The sequence below is a fragment of the Nelumbo nucifera genome, chromosome 4, assembly GCF_055504915.1.
Source record: "Nelumbo nucifera cultivar China Antique chromosome 4, China Antique-T2T, whole genome shotgun sequence".
Classification (NCBI taxonomy): Eukaryota; Viridiplantae; Streptophyta; class Magnoliopsida; order Proteales; family Nelumbonaceae; genus Nelumbo; species Nelumbo nucifera.
In genome coordinates, this window is record NC_142652.1 from 11,819,425 (window position 1) to 11,847,299 (window position 27,875).

The window sequence follows — 27,875 nt, forward strand, 5'->3', positions numbered from 1 at the left end:
CTTAGTTGTAGTGTTGCTCTGATGGTTGGGCCATCGGAGGAGCTTCGCTTTTATCCACTTGGTTGCATTCCAATTCATCCAATCGCTTTCTTAGTTCTCTGATTTCAGCATCTCTATCAGTTGGGACCACGTTTGCGGATTTTTCCCCTTTCAGGATCGTAGTCTAATCTCAGACTGAGCTGTATTTGGCTATCGAGATCGGAGGCTGTTGCAAACGTAGGCCGAGCCGTTCTTTTGCCAGTACCCAAGTGGATCTTCTACAGTCGTCATGCGTGCAAGGTTGGGCTGGGAGTCAGACATTCTGGATGGTTGCATTCGTTCACAGTCAGATTGGGCACTATGCTTGTCTGCATGGTGCCTTTTGGGGTCCTTGGTGCGAAGATCGACTATAGTAGGCTCCTACGCGGCAGGGAGAGTAGATTGGGGCATGCGCCAATTGCCCCAACGTCTCCATCATGGCTAGGATATGGTCGACCTTTTGCTGCATGGCTTGGAACTGTGCAAGGTCAACTACTCATGATGCAGGGGTTCTCGAGGTGGGGATCTGCAGAGTGAGTGGGACCCCCGAGATGGGGAATGAGCTCTAGAGTGGTTGGATGTGTTCTTAGGCATGATTGCTTTTAGTGCATGGAGAGGGGTTTGGGAAATGACTTTTTGTACATTCCCACGAACAACGCCAATCTGATGCTATCCGATCTGAGGTGTTCCAAACCGAAGGCACAATCAAATAGTCTTGCCAATTGGACGAGGTCGAGGTGGAAGGACGAAGCCCCACACCATGATCTGCAACCAGGAGAAAGGTCAAAGGCCCGAGGAGTTGTTCCCCGGGTAGGTACTCTGGCGCTCAAGCCAGTTGGTCCGAGAAGGATGTGGTCGAGCCAAGCAGGTTGAAATACGTTGATCCGACTGAAGAGGTAGTGCAAAGAGGTATTCAAAGAGTGTAGTTCCCAAAGGTCTCTTACCTTGAGCGGGGAATACCTATTTATATTTGGGCGTTCGTGTCCTAGATATATAGGACTTCCGGGGTTGTCAAGATGATGGCATCCATTGAGGTCTTTAGGAGGTTTCCTCTTCCCTGTCGCTTCCTTGCCTGTATAGGACACTCTTTCTTAGTCATGCTCTTCCATTATGTGTGGCGTCGACGTGGCTTGAGAGGGGGGCCGGCTGTGGAGATTGCCACATGGCATCCTTGGCCAGCTCAACCATCACCCAAGCATATCCGTATCTTGTATTGTGAGAAGTGCATACTGCAATGTATTGTGGATAGGGTGCGGGTAGAGAAAATGAATAGAACATTTGATTACTAGAGGTAGGATTCAATTTGCGATTGAATCTACCTCTATAAACATTAGTATCGATTCCAATTCCTTAAAAAAACAAATGCAAGAAAGGATTCAATTTGCGATTTTAATTCTTAAAAAAAAATTGAATGTCCAAACTTGAAAACAAAGGAAAATAGCAAAACAAAACTTAAAAAACAAAGGAATGGCAGCCCAAATCAAATTAAGAAAATGTTGATATTGAAATAGATAGGAAATGAAAAAAAAAGGTTGGAAAAATGGTCTTTTGTGATGATTATCATTACAGAGAGAAAAAAAAGTATGGGATCAGGATTCCCCCAACAGTAGGCACTTGCATAAATCAAAATCTATTGTTGCAAGTCCTTATAATGAGGAAATGCTGAAGTGGCGCTTACGTAACAACATTTATTCAATAAACGCTCACGAACGCTTTATTGAATGTGATTCAAATTAATCCTCTTTTTTACTATTAAAATTAGATAAAAATATAAAGCATAGAATCGCCTTAGACGCAAGTTGAAATGTTGAATAGCAAATTTGAATAATTTAGTTTACACAACGGTGGGCCGGAAAAGGCCTGGGCCTTAACATTTGCTCAACCCAAGCCCGCCCAAATTAGGAAAAATGTACGTTCATGGTATTTTTAGTAAGATACATACGTTCACGGTCTAGCATCATTTAAATGACGAATTCGCCCTTCAAGAATGAAGACGGTATTAATGTCCGATGGATATGTTCGTCATTAGGTAAAAAGAGTCCAGTGTTTCGGTCCTTCCATCGATTCAAAGTCATCATGAGTCACGCCGAGGGTCCAGGCGTCCAGCGGCCAGCGAAATATTACCGTTGCCCTAACGTTCCAAAGTCCAAATTTTAAAAGTTAGCTCTCAAGACTCCTTACTGACCGTTAACAGGCTATACGGTGGGAGAACCGGAGAAGAAGATAACTCGTCTTTCTCCATCACCTGACCTGAGACTGCTTCCTCTTTGCCATGCGCGGATTCCCGTCTAAGATCGAGAATTAAGAGATTTCGACAATCTTGAGGTGTGTGAATCATATGAGTTGAGAGAATACGGTTCCAATCTCTTCTTGCTTATTCCTTGCGCCAGAGGGCAGAGGTGGATTGGAAAAAGAGACAGAATTTCTTGATCGTTTCTGGCGAATTTCCTATTTGGATTCCTCTCAATGTTGTATTGATTGGAAATTGCAGCATCAAGAAATTTCTGGGCCTTTTTCTTTTACCGAGAGAATCTGTTCCACTAGAGTTTCCCTGTTCTTAATTTCTTTCAGTCGATACTCAAAATGCATTCACCTTCTCTTTTTCCGATTAGTAATCTTTATTGATTCTTATTTCCTTCCTAGCTATCCCGTGGTTCAGTTCGAATCTTGACAATTACCCACTTCGATGGCCCAAAATTTGGTCTTTTGTTTCCGATCTTTCATGCTGTGAATTTTCTGCTTATTTGATTCCAGCTCTGTTTGGTACTTTTGTGACTGATAAACTTCCAAGCACCTTAAATCTGTTTGTGCAGAACTCGAAGTTCATGGCCACGTTGGCACCAGGAATTCTATTGAAGCTACTTAATGGCATGAATACAGGGACGAAAGCCACCAGTGAGCACAGAAGCTCACTTCTGCAGGTGACAGACATCGTACCTGCAGATCTCGATGAAAAAAACCTCTTGCCCAAACACGGTTTCTATATAAAGGTATCTGATTCTTCCCATTCGATCTATGTCAGCCTGCCCTTTGAACAAGATGATCTTGTCCTCAGCAATAAAATGCAGCTTGGGCAGTTCATATATGTGGATAAATTAGAGCCAGGGTCGCCTGTTCCTATAATCAAAGGCGCAAAGCTTCTTCCTGGTCGACACCCATTAGTGGGAACACCTGAACCACTAATTGGTCTCAAAGACAGCAGAGAGAGAACTTCATGTTCGCAGAAGCTTCTTGCTCACAGAAGAGGTTCTTGGGGAGTAGAGCAGAATGGAACAGATGTTGTTTCTTCCCCTTTGCCAGTGAAGCCAATTCCTTTAGATTTAGATCAGAATACACCACTAAAAGAGAGGCCTAGTTCAACGAAGAAGAGTACTAACATTTTGATTTCTCCATTAATCAAAGGGAGAATGGAGAAAGAAGGAAACTCAGGAGTTGTTTTCAGATCTTCTGTGGGTGGGCTTTTGTCTAAAATGGTGGATTCAAAGGGGGAAAGCCCTGCCAGAGTTAGGAAGAGCTGTATTGCCCCTTCCTCTGCATCAAAACTTCCAAGGAGCAAGAGCATTTGTGAACTGGAGCCGAAGATCCCCAGAAGTCCCTTTAATTCAACTGTAGGTACATCTTTCCTCTTCTCCATCTCTTTACTTCTTGCAAAACAACCTGAATATTGTTTACAGGAACACTTCTGTTCTTGCCACAGTACCTGATGGATTATATAAAAGTTTGCATTTTCTCAGCTTGTTTTGAAGGAAAGCTGAATATATTTTCTACTTGATTTTATTGTAGGAAAAGAGGAGTTCAACTCCACCACCCAGATTAAGAAACATTAGAATAGGGACCTCAAATCAGTCTGGGGATGTACAGAACTCTTCAAGTTACAATGCAATTTTTCAACCAAAATTTCAGTGCGACAATCCGGACTCAAAGAACAATATCAGTCCACCCATGTCTCTACCCGGGAAGCTTAGTATGCTTGGGAAGGTAAATGATAGTGATAGTATGAAACATTCTTTATTTCCATTAATTATAATATTTATTTTATCAAGTTCCATAACTTCACATTTGCCGGTAACAGGAAGCTGTACAACAAAGGGAAACAGCTCAGAAAATAGCTCTTCAAGCATTAAGAGATGCTTCTGCAATTGAAACTGTAGTTCGGTCTCTCAGGTACAAAGACCCCCCCCCCCGGTCTGCATGTCTGTGTTTTTCCTTTTCGTAAATGATTAGTGGTCAGTTGGATTTACCAAGCAAATTGAGATCGTTAGTTTGGTTTTGGTTCTGCAGGACATTTTCAGACTTGATTAAATCAGCAAAACCGGATGAGCCTGCTTCCTGTTTTGATCAGTTTCTGGAGTTCCATCAGCAGATTACACAAGCAGTAAGCGATATGGAAACCATTCAAGCAGCTACAACAAGTAGCGAATTGGCACAAACTCCAAACCATGACAAGAGAGATGCATTAAAGAAGCAAGCTGAAGAAAATTCCGTCTTACATGAAATAGAACACAACTCAACAGACCAGAAGTCATCCAAGAGAAGATTGGCATTATACAAATCAGTTGCAGCCATCCCAGATAGGGATGATTTGAAGGACATGGGAAAGCACCTTAGATTGAATCTAAGCCAAAAACCTTCTTCTGAAAGAAAAGGGGTTTTCAACCTCAACGGCAGAGCACCCATTGAAACTGCCTCTGACAACGATGAAAACAAGAAGCCGAGCTCTAGCACCATCAACAATACAATCAAAATGGGTAAGAAGATTGAGAATGAAGCTGGAAACTGGTTTATGGACTTCTTAGAAAAAGCCTTGGAGACAGGTATGAAGAAACCAAGAGGAAGAATGACAGAGGGTGATAGTCGGAAAGTCCCACAATCTCTCATACTCAAGGTTATCAACTGGGTGGAGGTGGAACAGTGTGATAGATCTAAGAGACCAGTTCATCCTAGGGCAGCACAAATAGCCAGGAAATTAAGGATCAAGGTGAAGAATCCTTGAGGGAAGTTATGTTTAGGATCTAAACGGAGTGATGTAAACTTGTATAAGATTTATTATTACTACATTCATTATATTTCTTCCTGAAAATGAAGTTTGATTCCCATTGACCAAAAAGCCCATGTTTTTTTTTTTCAGATTTATGTGGGGACAAGGGAAGATTTATTTTCCTGGGTATCGGGTAGGTGGTGGAAACTTTTCCACTCGTGTTCTTTTTTCAGATTAATGTGGAGACCAAGCGAACAGCGATGAAATGCAGTTAGACATTTTATAAACCGCACATATCCCAGTGAGAAGAAAAAAAAAATACATGGAGAATAACATGTATATAAAGATAAAAATTGATTCATACGGGTGTTTCTGATCATATTGGAGGGCATGCAAATTCTCCCAAACCTTCCAGCAACCTAATGCAGCATCTCTTGATGATGATGGCATTTGCAAGAGAAATGCAGATGGCATTTGCAATAAAAATCCGTTATTAAATGTATAAGTGCATTTACCCATGTAAATAAGACAACCATTTTAGCCATAAAAATCCATTATTAAAAGGGACATTTTTGTCCCATTCAAGTGTTGACAACTTTCCCCCTAGGTGGGATAATTATTTATCCACCTAGGAGATCGGTATCACTTACATAAATCTGAAAAAAAGAACATGGGTTTCTTAGAATCCCATTGACCAACTTTCCTCCCTCTCAAAATCCGAAAAAAAGAACGCTCAATGGTTTAGGGTTAATTACTTAATTCCCCACCTCCACTAACATAGCTTCAATTAAACAGAATGCTAAAAATGACATTTGAAGCTTTTCAAAAGTTCGTTTTACCCTTCTTCTGACACCTTGTATATATGGAAAAATACCTTAATATATTTATGTACAGATTGTGGGAATAAATGAATGAACTTCATAATTTCAAAACATATATTTCAGAGACAAAATTTTACTATTAAGGAACCTCTCTGTAGTTCATGGTCCAAGCCTTGAAAAATATGGTATAAGTATTTAGTCGGAAAGTAATTCACTACCTTCATATTTATGTACAGATTGTGTGCCTTGAAAAATCGAAATGGTGTTTCTCTTTACTTTTGGTGTTGAGACAAAGGGGGAATTACAGTAGTACATTGAATCAAAGCTCCAGATACATTTCGCCACTCTCAATCCATTTGCACATAAAAAGTGCAGTGGACTTACACTAATACACTCTACCTTAGCTAAAAAAAAACCCTGGAATGGTGTTCAACTAATAGGAGATTTACTATTAATTGCTACTTAATGGGTACAAGAAGATTACCAACAACTTGTATGACTTTTTTTCGGGATTAACAAGCCAAAAGTGGTTTACTTTACAAGATACAAAAAAGAGAAAGGGATCAACTTCTAGTGTCCTTGTTCTGTTTCAAGAATTGGAGGTCCTTCATTTGTAGTTCCACAGCTTGTTTTGATAATGTCTTTGGCTCTGGAAAATATTCATTTTCACCACCTTCAGCTACTTTCTTTGCCTTAGCTTTGACAATCCTATCTATCTCAGATTTCCCAACAGAGGGGAAAACTGCATTTAGCATGATGGAAAGTAATCTCTCATCTTCTTCTTCTATGGGGTCCCTACCAAAGCAACAGACATAAATAGCTTCAAGAGCTTTTTCCACTCGAATCTCCATAGGGATAACAGGAGCTCCAGCCTTCAGCTTTGCTCGTTTCTGCATTTAAACATTGCTTTTGTCAAGTGTGTAGTGCAAAATAAAGGCAAAATGCACCGAAATGAAAAAAAGGCAAAACAAGTATCAAATACCAAGTTCTATTTATTTATTTGTTTATTTTTGGGGTGGGGGAGGGGTACAACTATTCTCTGGCAAAGTCCTATACCAAGGGTACACTCTTCTTTATTCCTTCATCAAGATGGAATTGTTTGTCATCTCAACTGATTTAGAGTTTAAGAATCATTTATCTACTACCAATTTTAGAACAAAAACATTCACAATGTTGCATTCATGACTCAAAGGCCGGGTGAAGGACATTCATGGAAGATGTAGATTTTACTAAAATCATCTTTTTAACCAAGGACTCCCCATTATATGAATTTTGTGCATGTTGCACACAGTATCAGATATTATAGCACTTACACAGAACATAACTGATGATACATTTTATGTTGTCAAGTATTAATTGTATGCTATTCATATACCACTTTGTAAAGATCAGCTTATTATAAGTGTTTTTTTTTTCATATTGCAAATTGTATCATTGTATGCACTAATTGCCCTGGAATATTTGCCGTAATATATGAAGAAACTGCATATTTTCCAAATTCAACAAGCCAAGGATCTCATTCAACAATGGACAATTCACATATTTGCAACCTTGTTAAAGTCATTATCAGAGGTAAGCTGTTTTGTACTGTCTTTTATTGCATTTAGTGGAATAACCTGGACTTCCCTTTGACTCTTTGCCAGTGAAACATGGAAAAATGGAAATTATGCAAGGTTCTCTTCAAATTTTTGTTGTATTTGTATATTTACATTGGCTTGGTTCTCATATATGGTAATACATGATACTCATGTTTTTCCTACTATTTCTAGTTAATTTGAACCTTTTATGAAAAACAGAGGGCACGTGCACATATATGCTTACATACAAGATTGATGCCCTTCCATAAGCATGAAAGTTTTGTGGACAATATCCTTCTGTTAGTTAATTTAAATATTTTACAAAAAAAAACAGAAAGCACACAGAAATATGCTTACATACATGTTTGATGTCCTTCCATGAGCATGAAAGTTTTGCGGACAACCTTCTTCTGTTAGATATTCTAATGACAGGTTGCCAAGAACTAAAACTATCAGAATGGGTATCTTCCCTCACACACAATCATTTGGGGATTATGGGAGGAAAGGAACCTCAGAGTACTTGAAAACAAAAGTAGAGACTATCACAACTTGGAATCACAGTCATCTTCTTCAGCAGGAATATTTCTACCTACCCCCCTCCCCCCCCCCCCGCGCTAAGCTCTGTTAGAATACTGCCAGCTACTGACTGGTTCTCAGATTTGATGGCAATGCAATGGTAAATCCTGGACCTGCTGGCATCGGCGGTGTCTTCTTATCGAACCTGGGTGAGTTTATATGGGCCTTTAGTGGTCTGTTAGGGGTGGATTCTTCATTCAAAGCAGAGCTTCTTGCACTACTATGGGTTTCATTCATTCTCTGTTCAAGAAGACTCCATTAACTCTATCAGGTGGCTGAATTCAATGGAGGGGAGGGCGGTTCTTGGAGGCTGAGTCTTAGTTGAGACAAGAGACCTGATTTCCTCACTGTGAGCTTCACTTAGTTGGATCCCCAGAGAATTCAATACAGTCGCACTACCTAGCAAAATCAGGTGTCCATAGATAGAATTTATACGGCAGCAAACTTGGTTGGATCCCCAGAGGGCTTTCATTTTTTTTATACATCCTCCTTTTGGAAAGCCCCAAACTTGAAGCTACGGAATTCCTGCTGAATAAGCTGCAAAAAACTTATAATTTATATTCTCATTATTAATTCAGGTATCAAGAAGGGAACTTCAGAAAGATCACTGCATCAATTTAATTTTATCATTTTTTGGTGTGGACTATCAACATAAAATTAGGTCTCCATATAATTTAAGCAACTAAAAGTAGGGTAATCATAACAAAATCTTTCTTGCTTTCTACCAGAGAAACAAATATAAGTCCTCCCTATCAGAATAAATTTGTACTTGTTAATCACATACATAAAGCGACAACGCCAACTTCCAATGAATTTACATATCAAAACACTATAAATTGGAAATAGTAATCTTTACATAGAAAATGATGAGAGCCACCAACCTCTTTTGCTTCTCTCATAATAGCAAGAAAGTTTTCCTCTTCAAATTCAATATCATTCGAAATGCGAAGCCTTGCAACCCCCTGCAGAATTTCCTCTGATTTTAGCAACCCTGCACCTACTGCAGCCAACCAACAGCATAATAGAACGTACAAAGGATCCCCTGCCTACCAATAAAAACAATAACTGAATTTAGACATAACAAAATTCCTTTTTTTTTTTGGGGGGGGGGGGGGGGGGGGGTTGGTCCTACAATTATCCTACAATTATTTAAATGAGGAAACTAATTTAGGGAGACTCGTAGAACTTAGATGCAGATAAATTCATAAATATATCTTTTTTTTTTTTCTTTTTGCGAGTACAATTCATAATATAAATCTTGAAGAAGCCAATAGAAATGACATAATAACGGAACCACAAAAACTAAATAAAATAAAAATTCCATAAATCCCAAATAATTTATTCGCTATAACTAAGAAAATATAATCACAAATACTCAAAAAAGAAATATGAACTTTCCCACACAATTTAATCACCCGAAACCATGAAAATTGGAATAGAATCTAATTTCTGTTACCCGGCCTCGCCGATCTTGAAAGTCATAGAAAGCTCTTGAATCCGTTATTCCACATTTCTTCCCCACCCTCCGTCGGAATTCGGCGAAATCGATAATATCTCCCCCGACGCCTCCTTCATCGCTTAAAATCCTCGCAACGAGGCCAATAACAGGAAGAGCACCAACAACCTTGTTAGCGAAGTTAGACACAGAGTTTCTATTTTCCATGTAAGCCCTAACAGATAAGACTCCATTGCCATTTGCTACTCCGTAAGATCTGTTGGATTCCGTCGGGTTCTTATAAATGTGCCGGAAATGTGAAAAAGGGGTCCACGAGGATTTAGAGTTGATGGTGGAGTGATGGCGTAGGTTAGCATGGATCTGGGTGTGAGGATTGGCGTGGAGAGAAGATGTAGTAGCAGTAGCAGCGGATGTCACACCCGCCATGGCTGTGAGAGGAGAGCTGGAAATCTAATCTGGTTCCCGTTAAATCCTGACCTCTCCATTATATATGTGTAATCTTTGTACAATGTACAATGTATATCATGTGTGTGCTCCACTCTGAAATGTGATCGGGATAGAGATATACAGCAACAAACGATTCCTACCGTCTGATCTTTTGAACGGTTTTAGAAAGTTGATCGAATGGTATGCGGCTTCACTTTACAAGATGGAGGATTCAGATGAATCAGAAATGATCTCATGTCCCCATCATAAGATTTTGCTTTGAACTATGGGCCCATTAGATCCAATGGTTCAAATCCCATATGTTGTAAGTGGGCCAGCACAGTTTGACGGATGAACGTGATGTTCCTCTCCTTCCATACATCATCTCCATAGATCGTGATTACTAAAGTAGTTTACTGCCAGCTGCAAGTGGAGAGGAGATAGTGTCATACAGATTTTAGATAGTCAGATACATACAATACAATACTCATGTTGGACAGAGGAAAATAAATGGAGCAAAGTTTTCGATGGTGGTCCGGACGTGAGGCCAAGGCAGGTATCGGCGTGGGCGTCGTAAAGTAAACCTCCGAGTCCGAGGCGGTTACTTCTGTTTTTCAAAAACAAAATCATACGTGGAGGGCGGTAATCAGTAGCCGCGATTCTGGATGTCAAAAGCTGTGCGCCCGAGCCCAAACATCATTGAGCCAACAAACCCTAACGTCTACTGCGGGCCTGCGGCCATCCTCACCTCCGATGAACAGTTGTCCGTAAGCTCTCTCTCTCTCTCTCTCCCTCTCCGCGGATGGGTGTATGATGTGTTGGCTGCTGGGTTTTTAATGTTGATTTAGGTATTTGGTTTGATGGACAAAGTAGGGCTTTAAGTTAATTTTCAAGTAAAGAAACTTGAATTTTTTTCATTTTTTTTCTTCATCCTTTCTCTCTCCCTCTCTCTTCACGGCTCCTTGGGTTTCTGTTAATTCTCTCTGATTAATTCAATAGAAAAAAAATTTTTCCCATCATTGTGCTGCGGAGGAATCTGGAATTGACTGCTTGTGTCTTCTTTTGGTGCACTATGCTCCTTTCAGTTATTGAAAACAGAAAGTAAACTGGATAGACGTATCTAGGTTCTTTATCTACATCCTTCTGGCATGGATTTTTCATTTGCATTAACTACTGGTTGATTTTGATAGACACAATATCTGTAAAGCTGAAAATTGTTTTTTTTTTTTTGTCAAGCATTCGTTAGCTATATTTGTATTGTATCTTTTATCTTTTGAGCAAACCTAACGCTTGATATTGGTATTATCTTTCAGCTCATATGGAATAAGAATCAATCCTAGTTCACCTGTTACACAGAGTAACTCAAGGGGGCTTCTCTCTCCTTAACCTGTAATTTACCCTTTGAAGCATCCATGGATCTACTGCAAAGCTACACAGATAAGAGTGATGGTGAAGACGAAGAACAGAAGCCTACTTCAACATCCTCCACTCCTTCCTCCCCAGATTCATCTCCTCCTCGAATACCTCTACCATCAAAAAGCTCAGCTCCAAAGGTTGATGACACCATGCTTGCCCTAACTGTTGCTGACAGAAATAGAGCCCTTCACAAACCAATTGATCCTGCACAGCATGCTGTAGCCTTCAACCCTACATATGACCAACTCTGGGCACCAATCTATGGCCCTGCACACCCCTATGCAAAGGATGGTATCGCTCAGGGCATGCGGAATCACAAGCTAGGGTTTGTGGAAAATGCAGCAATAGAGCCTTTTATTTTTGATGAGCAATACAATACCTTCCACAAGTATGGTTATGCTGCTGATCCCTCTGCTTCAGCTGGGAATAATTATATTGGTGATTTGGATGCATTGCAGAAGAATAATGGTGTTTCTGTTTACAATATTCCACAACATGAGCAGAAAAAGCGAAAGCTTGAGAAAAAGAAAGAAGTAACGGAGCATGAGGAGAATGATCCTTCGAGTGATGATGTGGATGTGGATGTGTCTGAGGTAGAAAATCCAGCATCAGAAGAGTGGCTGAGAAAAAACAGGAAGAGCCCATGGGCAGGGAAGAAGGAAGGGTTGCAGACAGAATTGACAGAAGAGCAGAAGAAGTATGCAGAGGAGTATGCTGAGAAAAAGGCTGAGAAAGAGAGAGGTGGTGGTGGAGATAAGACTGAAGTAGTAACAGATAAAAGCACTTTTCATGGGAAAGAAGAACGGGATTATCAGGGTAGGTCATGGATTGCCCCTCCAAAAGACGTTAAGGCAACAAATGATCATTGTTATATACCAAAAAGGTGGGTTCACACATGGAGTGGTCACACTAAGGGTGTATCAGCAATTCGGTTCTTTCCAAAGCATGGGAATCTGCTCCTTTCTGCAGGAATGGACACAAAAGTCAAGATCTGGGATGTTTTCAATTCAGGCAAGTGTATGCGGACTTACATGGGTCATTCAAAAGCTGTTCGAGACATCTCATTTTCTAATGATGGGACCAAGTTTTTGAGTGCTGGATATGATAAGAATATCAAGTACTGGGATACGGAGACTGGGAAGGTAATATCAACATTCTCTACTGGGAAGATCCCTTATGTTGTTAAGCTCAACCCAGATGATGATAAGCAGAACATCCTACTTGCGGGAATGAGTGATAAGAAGATTGTTCAGTGGGATATGAACACTGGACAAATCACACAAGAGTATGATCAGCATTTGGGTGCAGTAAATACCATCACATTTGTAGACAACAATAGAAGGTTTGTCACATCGAGTGATGACAAGTCCCTTCGTGTGTGGGAATTTGGGATTCCTGTTGTTATAAAGTACATCAGTGAGCCTCACATGCATTCTATGCCATCAATTGCACTCCATCCCAATTCAAATTGGCTTGCAGCCCAGAGTTTGGACAATCAAATTCTTATTTACAGCACAAGGGAGAGGTTTCAGCTCAATAAGAAGAAGAGATTTGCAGGGCATATAGTTGCAGGATATGCTTGCCAGGTCAATTTTTCACCAGATGGAAGGTTTGTTATGTCAGGAGATGGTGAGGGAAAGTGCTGGTTTTGGGACTGGAAAAGCTGCAAAGTTTTTAGAACCCTGAAGTGTCATGAGGGTGTATGCATTGGGTGCGAGTGGCATCCACTGGAACAGAGCAAAGTCGCAACTTGTGGCTGGGATGGCATGATTAAGTATTGGTAATACTATCTTCTTCAAATTGATATAAAATCTTCGTACAGTTTAGATGAGTTAATTTCTTTCTTTTTTATTATCTTCGATAGTAACTTGCACACTTAGTATTCAAATGATTGTATCTATCCTGCATCTATGGAATTTGAGCAGAAATTTGATGTGCTAAACTCTTAACCATTTCAAAGTTATGGTTTCAAATTTCAAGCTCATTTTCAGCAACTATGTCTTCTCAAGTTGATTTGCATATAGGATCTGATCTGAAGTACAATGAGTGAAACATACTAGTATTTGAACATTTTTATATGTTGGGTTAGCACTTTTTTATGTTCCGAAAGAAGTTTGATATAAATTAATCTAGAACTTTTTGAGACATTTTCCAGTAATATTTCAACTGGCATAGATCAGGTGCCTTTTTTCACCATATCCACCAGCTACTCTTTTACTGTCTTGATTAGAATTTGATATTGAAATAGTATTTAATATCAAATGCAGTGTAGTTAAAGCATCACATAGCAGTTCAACTTGCCCAGCTAAGACACTAACCCTTGCTTTAAATTCTAGGCAGTTGGTGCCTATATGCCAGTTAAACAGCAATATTTTAAGTGTATAATTTGTGCATAAAATCCTTCTTTGTTTATATCTTAGTTATGCTATAACCTTATTTAGCACTAATAATATAATAAAATACTTATACTGGGAAACGATGATTTAGTCCAGCAGGGAAGAGGGAATGGAGATGAGAAACACATATATGACAAGTAAAAACATCTTCAGGTCTCAAATATACTTGCCTGTGTTACAATTTAAATATGCAACAATTTAGTAGACCAACATCTTTGTTGATTTGAATTAAAATATATGTTAGTTCTGGTAACAGAACAAGTCTTTGCATACACTTGCCTTGAGAAGCCAAAGTGCCTATAAGTTTCTTGGAACATCTTTCCCACACTGATAAATAATAACAATAATAATACAAATACATTGAGATTAGTTATCTAGGACATTTTGAGTTGGTTACTGTCCTGTCTTTGTGGCATTCTCTAATTGATGTTTCTAAGAATGTCTCATATAATTATATAATCTTCCTGTTTTGTTAATTCCAAGGGATGTCTAGTGACTGTTAGATATTGCTTATCCTGAATGAACTTCCAGTTGATTTTAGCATATGGAACACTGAGGAACAAGTATGTATTTATGATGGGTCCTAAAGTTGATCAGTTAATGCTCAATGCTACAAATCTACCATGGGAATATTTGTACACCATTGCCTATCATCCCACCACATTTGGCTCTCTATTTCTTCTTTCTTCCTTAGTCTTGAAGGATATTTGAGATGTTCTAGTAAAAGAATAACATTAGTTCATCCTATCTAAATTTAGGTGATAGCCATAAGCTCTAAAGAAGTCAAGGATGGACTTAGAATCAAAAGCCAAGTTGGAGATTGTGACCCCCACAGAGGTGGGAAAACTTTGATTCTAGTCTTCCACTCTCATTTTCCCCTTGCCAGCCTTGAAGGAAGTGGGAATGTTTCAGAACATGACAACTGAATATCTGTAAATACGTGTTAGTTTGTGTCCAATTCTAAACTTCGTATCTTCTGGTGAGAAATCATAATGTGCATGGACTTTACTCTGATAGCAAGTTTGAGATTTCTAGAGCTAATGTAATAAATAGCAGATGACATGAGTCTCCACACAATCCTATGTCCTTGTTATGTAGTGTTTATGATTATTGCTACCCACTTTTTCACTTTATTATTTGCTACAAAATTATCCTGGGGTTTAGATATTGCTTTTGGCAGCAATTGAAGTAGTAAGATCCTGCAGGTGAGAGTTTATTCCTCAGGACTGATTTTCTTGCATTGCTCCAATGCCTGAAGTTAGCACAATCTATGTGTTGGCATGACCTCATTGTGGAAGGTGACTGTCAAGTTGTGTTAAGTTGGTTCAAATCAAGACCAGAAGGACCCTGATCTTTAAGATTACTAATTGGAGAGGCCAAACATCTAGTAAATAGCCTGAATTTCCCAGTTGGATGGATATCCAGATTTGCAAGATTAACGGGGTTGGGTTGTTATGGAGAATCCCAGGTCCAGGGGCTAACATGTAATGCTGTATTTTTTCTGAATAGAGATGGGACTAACGGATGGATATCCAGATCTGCAAGATGGAATTAACGGGGTTGGGTTGTTATGGAGAATCCCAGGTCCAGGGGCTAACATGTAATGCTGTATTTTTTCTGAATAGAGTAGTCCCATCGGGTGAACACGGCAGATAAAGAATGGGGAATGCACCTTCAGAGATAAAGAGGTTAAAAAGAGAGAAAGAAGGAGATTACACACTTACATGTAGGTAACTTCAAAAGAAGCTTTCCAGTTGACCATTTCAACCCTAAAATTCCAATTACAATGAATCTATTCATAGATCCAACATAAGGGCTCAGATCTCCCTTTGCATATTCCAATTTAGACTAAAAGACTTACCCAAAACAACTTCTAACTGCTTCATAACTAAGACAAACCCATTGGTAAATCCATAAGGACACTCAAATACAGACTCTAACTCCTAAGATCACTTTAATAATATGTCACTCATCTTATTTTGGATTAAACAAATCAGACAATTCTAAAATTGACCCAGAGAAATTGAAAGGCCCAAATTCTGTCAGAGACACACTTTATTGGTAAGATAGTTATAACTTTAACACGTCTGATTTACAATATCTTGGTCTGGTTGGATGGATAGCTCAATCACCTATAGAATGATAATAAAACCATGCAAATATTTTTTACTTTTTTCAAAAAAGAAAGAAAAAAGAAAAGCGGGCTAAAAGAAAAAAAAAGGTAATGATTTCATTTGAACTTCAAAAAAAAATTAAATCTTTGTTAGGACTCTTAAATTAATTTGAATCTATATGATGACTCCCTCTATTCTAAGATGCCAAAAGGCCAGAAATAACTATTAAAAGACATAAATGAACCACTGGCCAACTATATTGGAAGAAGACTGATTTCTTTCTCCATGGTATCTTTGCTTTATTTGTGCATGGCCTCAAGTTATACTTTCTGGAGTTTATGTTTCACCAATCCCTTCTGTTTAATGCCATATCCATTGTTAATTTATGTCTTTTGATATGTTTAAATAAAATTCTCTTTACTATTGCCACAGATTATGTTAAATATAATTTACCTAGAATAGTTGTACACTTGTACCCAACCATTTCATCATTTTCAAAGCTCTCACTACAACCTTCTTAGCAGCAGAGAGGACCACGATTTGTAAGTGTTGTCTACCCATGGCTTTGCTTATAACCCATTAACAGTAAGTAAACTGATGCTGTTCACCACCTACCTTAATGATATCCAAACTAGAGAGGATTCGGCTTCTCCATTTTTTCTTTGCTTTGCTTTTATGCCCTCCCATGTGAGAGTAAATATGTCCTTGTTGATTGTTGAAGGTGTTATTTTGTTTCTGCATGTGGAATCTGTATGGTTCTTCTTTGATTATCATTGGATACTAATTCCTTTTTTCAATCCGACTTACAGGGATTAGCATTTCTTGCGCTGTGCACTTTGAAATCCTGGAAATCTGGTGCAGTTCTCCGCTTGGGGATAGGGGAACAAGAAAGACGTGGATTTGGAACCATTGCTCCTATGTACTTGTTTCTTGTAACATGATTTATAACTATCTCTTCCAAGTTTTTATAGTCCATTATTACTTGATCATCTGCAATTTTCCATCTGTCTTTTTTGTGTGGACAGCATTCCAGCATAATGCAATGAAATTCACCAGTGTCCAGTGTAAGCCGTTAGGAGTACTTAAAGATTGGTTGTTTGATGACCATGAAAGGGTTGGTGGATGCCTATTTTAGCAATATAAACATCTACATAGCCCAGGACAAGATTGCCGGTCATATAATGGGGGGAATACTCCCTGAAAAAGGCCCCAAACCGGTGTTCAATTCCTGTGGTCATGCCAGAGCGGAGGAGTATTGCGGACAAAACAAAAAGAATTCATGTTTTTTTAACAGCAGAATGCTTGACAACAAAATAGAAGGATATATGGGGTTTAACTTTTAACTATCAACCACGTTCAGGTCATTACTTTGCTTGGTGACAGCAAAATGCTGGGCTGGCGAGCACGAGATACAGGGTAGGAAGGCCATTGCGTGCAAGAAATGCTGGAGTTTTGCTGCCATTTGTAGGCAATTGCCTGTTAACGGAGAGAAAAATTATATCGTTGGGATTTTCAGGGTGAAGGTTTTACTTTTTAGTTTTTACAATCATTATTTATGAAGCCTGAAGGGTGTTTATTTTTTTTATTTATTTATTTTTATTTTTGCCTTTTGTTTTCGTAAAAGGGAAAACCACTGAGAGATTGGAGGAAGAATTGAAATTATTAATACCACAAGTTTAGGTGCATTTTTCAATGCCGGAGGATTCCTCAAAACATGGAGAATTAAGATGTCGGGGCAAATGGAAATCGAGCCCAAAAAACATGCCGGGTGACAACTCAATCCCATAAATACAGCAATATAAGTTTGATCTTTGATCCCAATAGATCGGATTTAGAAAAGAAGCTGATCTATCGTGACTAGGGGTGTCAATGGACCGGTTTTGGATTCGAATCCATCCAAACCATTATTAATTTGGACAGATTGGACGGACCAATAAGATAAATTGAATTGGATTAATTCAAACTTAATGATTCAAAGTATTTATTGAATAGGATTGGACCTGGTCCATCCTTAATGAATTTATATTGGATTGGGAGAAGATAGCGCATCATCAGGTTGGATTAAGTTAATATTCTGTTCATTGATAGAAAATAGAAATATAGGTGTCAATGGACCAGGTCTGGATTAGAATTAATCTAAATTGAAACAAATTTGAACAGATTGTTAGATCCAGATATTAAATTGGAATGGTTCAAAATATTTATTGAATTGGATTGGACCTGGTCCATTTGAAATGGACTTACATTGGACTGGATCGGATTGGGCCAAATCCAGTCCAATTGGCACCCCTACATGACCTGCTTTTGCTAGCCAATCTGCCACTTGCTTCCCCTCTCTCTAGATGTGCACATATTAGGCTCTGTCTGGAAAGAGTAGAGATACAAATATGTAGGGTGCAAAATCTTATATTTGTACTCTTTCCTAACTGGGCTTAAGAAACGAACAATCTCTTTTTGTTCCAGTTAGTTTATCAAGCAATATTTAAAGTATCAGTAAACTTGAATCTGAATACAGATAAGGATATGTTTGAAAATACATTGACATAGTGGAAGTGTATGGATACAATTGCATACATAAGGGAAACTCTTATAAATCCTGCAAATACATTAATAAACATTGAATCTAAAAGTTGAAATAGCCACAAATGAAGTGTAGGCATTAATTAAGAATCCAAGACAGAATTACTACATGCATTAAATTATTATTATGTTATTACTTATTTAAGTTATGTTGTCAACTAATAACTGCAAAAATATATAATCAACCTAAAACAAACATTAGACTTGTAAGAATGTGGAAGACCCAATATATAAATCATATGCAGCTATTATACTTTAATTACTAAATTAATTATTGTCTATTTAGTTTTACATTTTTATACTAACAAAAAGGTTGACTTAATATTAAATTCTCAAATGTTTGCTAAGTAATATTTTTATTTTTGTAAATAATAAATATGTTGGTATTTAATATAAATTAAAATATAAATTAATAATTTATAAAAATATATTATCTTAACTTAAAAATACCTTATATGTTAATTTTTCTAAGATACACATCATATGTAGATTCATAAATTGAAATTATTAAAATAATTATTCTATTATTAGTGTTTTATTTCTATAAATCAGTTGAAAGTAAAAAACATTTTTCGATGTAAATGTGAATTGGTTGATTTGATAGAATAATCATTTCATTAACCTTTTATAAAATACTAATTTTGAATATTATTGTTTTTTATTATAGTTGAACATAATATATTAATATATATTATTGTTTATTTGGATTACTTGTGGGTGCTATTTTAGATAAACTAAGGGTAAAAGACTTAAAATACCTTGTGACTCTTTTACATTTCATTCTTTTTTTTTTTCAAATTTTCAAAATCTACCCTAAAATTTTCAAACTCATATGGGTGGTGGTCTCTCTCTCTCTCTCTCTCTCAAAGTAGTTGATATAGCTTTTAATGGATTATACCCTCTTTTAATTCAGATTAAGAGAAAGAATATTTCTTTTTCTTTTTGTCAATTTAATGAAAGAATATCAATTATTTATATGTTTAGATAATAAACTCTCTTGCTTTTTGATGGTGCGTGACTTGGTGCTCCCTGCTGGCTGACATCTCGGATGTCGGATTGAGTAGGTTGCCAGGTCGAGTCGCAAGAAAGTGATAATCAGAGCATCTAGGCTGCTTTACCCAAGGGTGGGCACTTCGGTGCTTAAGTCAGCGAAGAGCTTTGGGAGAGGTAAAAGCGAATGAACTAGAGAGCTAGTGAACTGTGAAAGATAAATCGCACGTACCTTTTTTGTGAATGGGGATGCTTTTATATAGGCTAGCTATCGTGAGGCTCATGAAATGCGTCTGAGATCTTCGGCCCGTTTGGTTCGGATGTGGTTTCATGCCCAAAGATGGACTCCGCGTAAGCAGGTAGTGTCTATCCAGTCCCGTTCGAAGTGGGTGGGGTGATAACCGGCTCTTTCGATGTGGCATCGTGATCCCAGGGAAGTCGGAGATGATAATCTATTGAATGAGGAGGTTGCCTAGCACGTCAGGCAGGTCACTAGCTAAACTCAGGCTAGGTTGGTGGAAGCAGGTCGCATTTTATGCCGACCTAAAGTTTTATCGGGTCGTTTGCAGTTCAGTTTGTTGAAGTGGTGCCGAGGTCATCAGGGTAGGTGCGAGGTCTCCGAGGCGCTCCCGAGGTCTGCTTACGTGGTGTTGAGATGTCGTCTAATTGTAAACCCCAAAATACTTTTGTGGATGTGAAAATTTGAATCTAAGCACTTATAGTTACAAAGTCCATGATCTCACTTGACCATTGAGTTACTTAAGTGATTTGATTATTTGTTTTCATTTTGATATTTGAATGTGTATGATAAATAATGCAAAGGTAATATTTACAAAATTTAAATTATAATTATAAGTTTTAAACTATATATTAATATGTTATTGATAATCTTCATATTAAATTACTCAATTTAATCAATAAACATTATAAAGTTTTAAACTATATTTTATCTTTATTGAAAATCAAGTTTGTAAAGAACATGCTTCATTTTTCTTTAAGGGGGGAGTAAAGAAAGAACAAATTTTGCGGGTATACCTTGGAACCGCCAAGGCCAGAGCTAACCCTAGAACAGGGATGCAAACGGATCAAATCGAGTTTGAATTAGATATATCTGAATCAAATTCAACACTATTAAGAGTCAATCCGAAGATCAAATCAAATCTCATATGTATGGATTCAAATTCGAATCTGATGAAGAAGTCAAATTTCAGATATAATCCAATTCGATTTAAATTTCTTAAAAGTTAATAGATTATTAAAAGAAAAATAAAATATAATAATTAATAAAATAAAACAAAAATTACAAGTATCTTTTCAACTATTTTCATCATATATATACATGTTTTCTATAAAAAATTAATATAACAAAATTACAAAAATACAATATAAGTAAAATATTTATAAATAGACAAATAGCATGTATATGTTATATATATTTATATAAGTAAATAAATAACATATATATCATATCAGATATTCTCGGATTGGATAGGGGGTGGGGGTGAGGGATCCAATTCCGATATGATCTGAAGATCCAAATAGGAGGGAGATTTGGATCCAACAAAATATGATAGGATCAAAACCCGATCCATTTGCACCCCTACATTGAAACCAACCTTCATGAGGTAGGTTTTGGTTCCAAAAACATAGAAGTGACTAGGGGTGGTAGCAAGCCGAGCTTTTCACAAGCTGCTCAAGATCGGCTCGGCTCAGTTTCAATCGAACTTGAGCTCGAGCCCAATTTAGTGGCTCAATTATTAAATGAGCCGAGCTCGAGCCTACTAGAGCTTAGCTCGCGAGCCGGCTCATATATATATTTGATATTTAATATATATATATATATAATAAAATTATAGAAAAATAATATATATATATAATATAAATATTCTAATTATTAATTATTATAATTCTTAAAATTTGAAATATAAAATATTTTTTCTCAAAATCAAACTTAAACCGAACCAAGCTCGAGCCTTGTAGAATAGTCTCAAGCCGAGCTCGAGCCTAGTACTATTCGGCTCGACTCGGCTGGAATCCACCCCCAGAAGCGACTCATACTAAGTAGGTTTTAGGTTTTTGCATGAAACGAAATTGAACCTACTCATACTCACCCTTATTTGCATATAACAAATAACTTGTGGAGGATTACATTGCTAAGAGCGTAATTCAGTATCCCAATGTGAGATTGTAGGTAATTCTCCCCAATACTCAGCTTGATCTATTTATATTTATATGGTTGATCGGGTTGATTATTTGATTATGCTCTGGTTTTCCACCAAGCTTTCTCAATGTACAAGAAAGAAAGAATTTCACAATTTCTTATTCTTTGCAAAGAATTAGTTCTGATTTATGTTATTACTTAGTAAAGGTACTATTGTGCTTCATGTGCTTATTTTATACAAATTTGTATAATGTAAATATAGATTTAGAGATGCAAAATATCAGGTTTTGCACTTGCATATTCTTGTACCTATACTCTCCCCAAACTAATAACGTGCTTGGCTATTTTCGTCATTTAGAAATATTGTCTTCAGCCAATATAAATCCTAAATCCTAGAAGGGTATTTTGATAAATTAATTTTCTCCATAAATTAGCAGAGAGAGGGGGCAAATGTTAGAACCTGAACGTTCAGGGGGTAATATTAATGCCACTACCTCAAAGTAAGGGTGGTAAACTGGTAATCTCTTATTTACCCAAAAAAAATGCAGCGAATTACATATTTGCGATGTGCTGCGTTTTTATCCAAATTCTAAAATTTGACTTATCTAATATCCAAATCCAATTGCTGCTCTAAAAGCATTCGGTGCAAACGGAGACCAAAAAACTTGGCGCAGGAATGACCAGAAACCCTAGATTGAGTTGAGTTTTGAGTGTCTAACTGTCTACGTTCTAGACCGTAACTCCGCAACCCATGGAGATGGGTTGTATCTGGATGAGGCGAGCGGGGGGAACCAACTGCTTGGTGGTCATGAAACCTGCCATATCCTCGATAACACCGATTGCGTCCTTCCCAGTGCCCCCTTCAAAACCACCACGACGTCTAATTTTTCTATTTTCTTCATCTTGCCGTTTGTTTTCGAAGATCGCTTGTTCTTCTCCCACGGCGGCTCTTTCGATAGACGACTACGAAACTGGTAATATCTTTCTTCTTTCTTTCTTTCCTTTTTTTCTCTTTTACGTTCATTTTGCATTCTGCAACACACAAGGGATTCTAAAGTTTAATTTGTGTCTGATCTTCCTAGCACTCTAAGTAGTTTATAACTCGAATATTTCAAATTAAGTTGTTCTATTTTGAGTTATGCTTTTGGGTTTCTTTTGACATGTCTTTTGGTGCTCTTCTTTACTAGGTACCGTGAACGGTAGCATAAGCTCCAAGAGCTCAAAGGTGCTCCTGAAGGGAATGAGATATACTGAACTTGAAGTATGCCTTCAATTCCCTTTTTGGTCTCCAGTCTTAAATTTTTACTGATAAAAATTTAGTCATTTTCATCAACTTGGTGCTTGAATGTACATCATTTAGCATTTTTATCGGTAGTGGATCACAATTGTGAGAATCTCTATTTGAACAGAAATGGGTGCAGTCACATGGATACAGGCCAGGGCAGGCTTTAATGCTGTGGAAGCGTCTGTATGGAAACAATATTTGGGCACATTGTATAGATGAATTGGAAGGTTCATCACCCCCATCATTGTCTCTTTTGTTTGTGCTTTTGCGGTTGTGTATATTATATGACATTACTTGTGCTCTGAATTTCAATTGCCTTTACCAATTTCAGGTCTGAATAAAGACTTCAGAAAAATGTTGAGCGAATTTGCTGAATTTAAGGCATTGTCTTTAAAAGATATTCATACAGCATCGGATGGAACTCGAAAGGTGAGCTTAATCTTTTCTAGTTGTCTTTAATTCGGTATATCAGTGTATCTTCTTGAGCCAACACCAACCATGATTGTACATGCATTGTTTCTTGTTGGTTTCAGTTCCATAAGAATATTCTCATTGATTGTGTACTCACAGGAGGCTGCAGATTTTGTTCACTTTGGAAGATGGATTGGGTATAGAAACAGTTGTAATTCCTTGTAAAGGAGGGAGGACTACTGTTTGTGTCTCAAGTCAAGTAGGTTGTGCCATGAATTGTCAATTCTGCTACACTGGCAGGCAAGCTTTTAAACCTTCTCCTTTTTAGTTTCAGCTTTGCAGTTTGGTATCTACAGTTATCAGTTATAGTGATCTAGTATGGTCGGCAAGTTGCATGATGAATGCATACATTTTGTAGGATGGGCTTAAGAAGACACCTAACAGCCGCTGAGATAGTGGAGCAGGCTGTTTTTGCTCGACGTCTGCTCTCAAGTGAAGTTGGTTCTATAACAAATGTTGTATTTATGGTGAGTATAACAGTTTTGCCAAATGTTTAATAAAAATATTGATGGATGAAAAAAAAAAGGAAAACTGATTACAGAATTTTCTGAATGCTTATCAAGTATTAACTTCAAAAACTCCTTGGACCAGCCATTCTTCCTTGTTTCTGTTATATTTGTATTTTATATTGTTGCCCATCATTCACAGCCCACCGGAAAATGATGGGCAAACCACATTAGATTCTAGTGGTTGGGGTTGCCTTGCCTACACTTGGCCTCAAAGCAGATCCTGGGGACTTACCCCCAGATACTCTGAAAAGGCTGCTGACCAATGTATCTATATGAGATGGAGTGGGTTTTTAATGTTTACCTTTTTGGTTCTTTTATTTTACCAATATTTTATTTTTGGGGTAGGATTTTTTGCTTCTTTTCTTACATTCAAGTTTGTTTAGATGTTAATGTTATCATCACTCTATCAATTTCTCATTAGTAGTTGATAGTTTAAAACTAAATGAATTTGTAGGGAATGGGGGAACCACTCCACAACATTGAAAATGTCATTAAAGCTGCCGACATAATGGTAGATGAACATGGCCTTCATTTCAGTCCTCGAAAGGTTACTGTTTCAACCAGTGGACTTGTGCCACAGCTGAAACGTTTCCTCCATGAATCCAACTGTGCGTTGGCAGTCAGTTTGAATGCAACAACAGATGAGGTAACCACCTTTTCCACACTGGTGGCATGTTTATGTGTACATGCATGCACGCTTGTTGGGATAAAGAATTCATTCTTCCATTACAAAACATTTCAGGTCAGAAACTGGATCATGCCAATTAACAGAAAGTATAACTTGGGTGTGCTTCTTGAGACTCTTAGGGAGGAATTGCGCTTCAAACATAATTATAAAGTGCTATTTGAATATGTGATGCTTGCAGGAGTAAATGACAGGTTAGAGAAATACCCCTTTCCTCTGCTTTGCTAAGGCCTTTTTATTCTGGTCAATAATTTTCAAATAGAGACAGTGCTGGTTCATTTTTGCTACATAGCATTGGAAGTTCATGCTTTCTTTGCCTTTCCTTCATGTACATGTACTCAAGATAGGGATGGCAATGGGGTGGGTTCGGGAGGGTTTTGTATAAATTCTAGACCTACACGTCTCTCTGAACCTCCCAACCCGTACCCTCCCCAAAACCCATAGTGGCTTTGATTTCTAGAATCCAAACTCTCCACTCACATGAAAATGCAAAACCCTCCCCAAGCCTACCCTCCCCACATTTGAGGGTGGGGTGAGTTGGGGGGGGGGAAGTTGGTTCTAGAACCCATATCTAATTTCCTTTTATTTCCTGTTATGTTTGTGCAATAAAGTGATAAGCAAGTAAAATAACATGAACAAACATCATAATTTCGAATTATTTGATTAAAACATGTAGGAAATAAGGAAACAAATATACTATTAATTATCCTTTGTATAAAATTCAAAATATTATTAAATTCGACACCTAATATATATGTTCATATGCCTTCCAACAATATGCAGGTTGGGGAGGGTCAGGTTTAGCCTAATACTGTACCCTACCTATACCTGTATGAGTTGTAAAATCCCCAAACCCTTCCACGCTCCTAAATCTGATTTTTAAGAAAAAATTCCGCTCTGACTGAGCAGGTAGGGACGGGTACCCACCAGGTAGGGTAGAAATTGCCATCCCTACTCAAGCTTGTGTCTAGGCTAATGTGCCATCCTAGCAAATTGAAATAATATTTTTCAGTTAATGGATGCCGTTAAAAGTGTATCATATATGCATTTTCTGCAACAAAAAGGTTAAAATTATCCATCTGTATTTTTTTACTAGCAGATTATGTAATTAAGGTCTATTTATCTCTTAGGTTTCTACCTTCATGAAATTCTACTTCAAGTTTTTATGCTACATCTTGCAATTAATTGGTAGCTTCCCACCTTTATGAATTCTACATCTCATTTACTTTGCCTTCTGGAATCATTTGGCTAAATATCATTAAATATGTTAGGACTTATTTTTCTATTTACCATTTATTAAAGTAGTGCAAAAAAAAATCTCTTACAAGATAAATTATTGGCTAATGCACAAGGTGGGCAACAAGAATAACAACAGAGGGAGTCGCAAATACCAATATTTTAAAACCCAACCCGGAAACAGAACTGCTTTTCTGTCCAGGTGGTGGGTCAGCAGTTTAACGCTTAGGGTAAAAAGGGCAAGCCATGACATCATAAATAAAATAAAAATGGATAGAATATCTATGCAGATAAGTTTCTTGGATTGATAGGGAGCACCAGGCTAGTATTTGGTATGGAAACTATGAAAATCTGTAAATGGCTATCCTTGATGACCATTCCAGATTGGTAAGACTTCTTCTATATACTTTCATTGTGTTCATGACTGTTCCATATTTGTGCTTGATTTTGGTCTAGAGGATGTGCAAGATGGGATCTCATCCATGATCATCAAAAAAGCTGTCAACTTTGAGTTTACCAAGCTATGTCTGAGTCTGTGTCTTCTACGTTTAGGAGTTACTGCTGCATTTTTTTTGTCTTCGACTCTTCGCCAATGTGAATTGTGATCCGTTCTTTATGTGATATTGTTTGTCTCAAACCTTTGAGATTCCCATCTCTGACTTGTTTCGTAAGCAGCAGTTTCATTTACCTGGTACGCTTTTGTATGCAGCATTGAGGATGCAAGGAAGTTAATTGATCTTGTTCAAGGTATACCTTGCAAGATAAATCTCATCTCCTTTAATGCTCATAGCGGGTCTGAGTTTCGACCCACCAGTGAAGAGAAGATGATGGAGTTCCGGAATGTTCTGGCAGAAGCAGGATGTGTTGTTTTCCTGCGGTTGAGTAGGGGGGATGATAAGATGGCTGCTTGCGGTCAGCTTGGCAAGCCCGGGGATATCCAGCCTCCTCGACTCCGTGCTCCACCTCGATTCCAAATGGCTTTATGAATATCAGGATTCAGGAAGGTGACTTGGGGATATGGTATTACCTTTGGGCTCTTCATTATTAAAACTAAAGGTGAAAAGGGTGCACCTACCAAAGCCAAGGGGATATGGTATTACCGTTGGAATACTTTAGATTGTAATTTGTAAACCATTAACCACCATTATGATTGATGCTATATATTTTTTATATTTATTGATTGAGACAAGAGGGTTGATGTGAACTCGAAGGTTTCTTCTCATCGACCTTGTTGCTAGTTAGTAGTTACAACTCCAAGGAATTTTCTTCAAATTGGCTTTCTACATGCCGTCCTGTTTTGTGTGTTTAGAATTAAGAAGATTATTGGGATATCCTCCACCATGTGCCTGCCATCATCTCAACTGCAACGGGTATGCCCTACGTACCTACCATGTGCCCCCCCCCTCCCCCATGTGATAGAGATCTCGATTCTCGACTCTCTACCCGGCTGCAACAACTCGATACTCACCTTCAAGATCACTCATCTCACAGATCATCGCAGTTAAAGAGGGACACCTCATTGCCTCGGAATATCTTCCCCACCATCCATTCGAAACCATACAGTGCTGATCAGGTGGACATCAACTGAACCACCATAATTCAGTCAGTGTTCAACCAAAGATTAGACCGATGAAGTGATTAGGCAGGCAGTAGCTAGCCTCCGTACACATCTCCCAAAGGGCGGAAACAGAGACAGATTTCACACGTGGCGAGATCATGAAGGGAACCACCTCTCCCCACACGCATTCGCCGAACGCCACGCCACGCCAATTTGCTACCACCACCATCCACACCATTCAACCGAGCAGACGACCACTTGCACTTCCACGGTGAGAAGACAAATAACGCACTCGGAGTCGGGAGTGCGGTGACTGATACATTGATTGTTCTTTCGGGATGATGGTTTACCCGAGTTGAATGGATGAAGCTGTTATATTGGGATTGGGTTGAACTTTTACTCACTCATATGGAAACGAGATGAAAAAAAAAAAGAAAAAAGAAAAAATTTTGAGACGATGGCGTCGTACTTATTTAATTATTTCAGTCAGCATTATTATATGTATAATGACAAAGCAACGGTACTCTTGAATTACAGATTAGAAAAATAAAATTATAGGTGAAAGTAAACTTACCAAAATTGTTCAGTTGAGATTTTTAATGATCTACCAACAACAAATATC

At 38.0% G+C, this 27,875-nt stretch overlaps 4 protein-coding genes across 8 annotated transcripts; 3 read left to right on the forward strand and 1 right to left on the reverse strand.

The window, feature by feature from the left end:
* Positions 1-2,200: 2,200 nt before the first annotated feature.
* Positions 2,201-5,125, forward strand: LOC104587189 (protein CORTICAL MICROTUBULE DISORDERING 4-like). 2 transcript variants are annotated; one of them, XM_010244691.3, is made up of 5 exons: positions 2,201-2,343; positions 2,832-3,626; positions 3,802-3,996; positions 4,091-4,182; positions 4,300-5,125. In XM_010244691.3, exons 2-5 carry the CDS (start codon positions 2,844-2,846, stop codon positions 5,009-5,011), a joined length of 1,782 nt encoding a protein of 593 aa, XP_010242993.1. In that variant the 5' UTR covers positions 2,201-2,343; positions 2,832-2,843; the 3' UTR covers positions 5,012-5,125. The 2 variants fall into 2 exon arrangements, with proteins under 2 accessions (XP_010242993.1, XP_010242992.1); XM_010244690.3 differs by having other exon boundaries at positions 2,201-3,626.
* A 976-nt stretch (positions 5,126-6,101) lies between these two features.
* On the reverse strand, positions 6,102-9,915 carry PDE329 (calcium homeostasis regulator). The gene is made up of 3 exons (XM_010244689.3): positions 9,427-9,915; positions 8,852-9,016; positions 6,102-6,707 (listed from the first exon to the last, which is right to left on the reverse strand). Exons 1-3 carry the CDS (start codon positions 9,850-9,852, stop codon positions 6,381-6,383), a joined length of 918 nt encoding a protein of 305 aa, XP_010242991.1. The 5' UTR covers positions 9,853-9,915; the 3' UTR covers positions 6,102-6,380.
* Positions 9,916-10,339: 424 nt separating this feature from the next.
* Positions 10,340-16,846, forward strand: LOC104587187 (Transducin/WD40 repeat-like superfamily protein). Of its 4 annotated transcripts, XR_016085630.1 has the most exons (4): positions 10,341-10,619; positions 11,166-13,048; positions 16,588-16,697; positions 16,804-16,846. XR_016085630.1 is itself a non-coding variant. In XM_010244685.3 (3 exons), the coding sequence occupies exons 2-3, from the start codon at positions 11,265-11,267 to the stop codon at positions 16,592-16,594; spliced, it is 1,791 nt and encodes a 596-aa protein (XP_010242987.1). In that variant the 5' UTR covers positions 10,340-10,619; positions 11,166-11,264; the 3' UTR covers positions 16,595-16,846. The 4 variants fall into 4 exon arrangements, 3 of the variants coding, with proteins under 3 accessions (XP_010242987.1, XP_010242990.1, XP_010242988.1); XM_010244685.3 differs by having other exon boundaries at positions 10,340-10,619; positions 16,588-16,846; XM_010244686.3 differs by having other exon boundaries at positions 10,366-10,700; positions 16,588-16,846.
* A 5,270-nt stretch (positions 16,847-22,116) lies between these two features.
* On the forward strand, positions 22,117-26,964 carry LOC104587185 (Radical SAM superfamily protein). The gene is made up of 9 exons (XM_010244681.3): positions 22,117-22,483; positions 22,697-22,770; positions 22,919-23,021; positions 23,126-23,223; positions 23,375-23,505; positions 23,624-23,732; positions 24,229-24,420; positions 24,517-24,653; positions 26,405-26,964. Exons 1-9 carry the CDS (start codon positions 22,261-22,263, stop codon positions 26,679-26,681), a joined length of 1,344 nt encoding a protein of 447 aa, XP_010242983.1. The 5' UTR covers positions 22,117-22,260; the 3' UTR covers positions 26,682-26,964.
* Positions 26,965-27,875: the final 911 nt, after the last annotated feature.

Bases quoted from the DNA above. Each gene is read 5' to 3' on its own strand.
- LOC104587189 (XM_010244690.3), top strand. From the start codon at position 2,844: ATGGCCACGTTGGCACCAGGAATTCTATTGAAGCTACTTAATGGCATG. The intron at 3,997-4,090 runs GTAAATGATAGT...TGCCGGTAACAG, and splicing joins AGCTTAGTATGCTTGGGAAG to GAAGCTGTACAACAAAGGGA. The intron at 4,183-4,299 runs GTACAAAGACCC...TTGGTTCTGCAG, and splicing joins ACTGTAGTTCGGTCTCTCAG to GACATTTTCAGACTTGATTA.
- PDE329 (XM_010244689.3), bottom strand. From the start codon at position 9,852: ATGGCGGGTGTGACATCCGCTGCTACTGCTACTACATCTTCTCTCCAC. The intron at 9,017-9,426 runs GTAACAGAAATT...TTTTATTGGTAG, and splicing joins TTCAAGATCGGCGAGGCCGG to GCAGGGGATCCTTTGTACGT. The intron at 6,708-8,851 runs GTTGGTGGCTCT...GTTTAAATGCAG, and splicing joins TTATGAGAGAAGCAAAAGAG to AAACGAGCAAAGCTGAAGGC.
- LOC104587187 (XM_010244685.3), top strand. From the start codon at position 11,265: ATGGATCTACTGCAAAGCTACACAGATAAGAGTGATGGTGAAGACGAA.
- LOC104587185 (XM_010244681.3), top strand. From the start codon at position 22,261: ATGGAGATGGGTTGTATCTGGATGAGGCGAGCGGGGGGAACCAACTGC. The intron at 23,022-23,125 runs GTTCATCACCCC...TACCAATTTCAG, and splicing joins TTGTATAGATGAATTGGAAG to GTCTGAATAAAGACTTCAGA. The intron at 24,421-24,516 runs GTAACCACCTTT...AAAACATTTCAG, and splicing joins TGAATGCAACAACAGATGAG to GTCAGAAACTGGATCATGCC.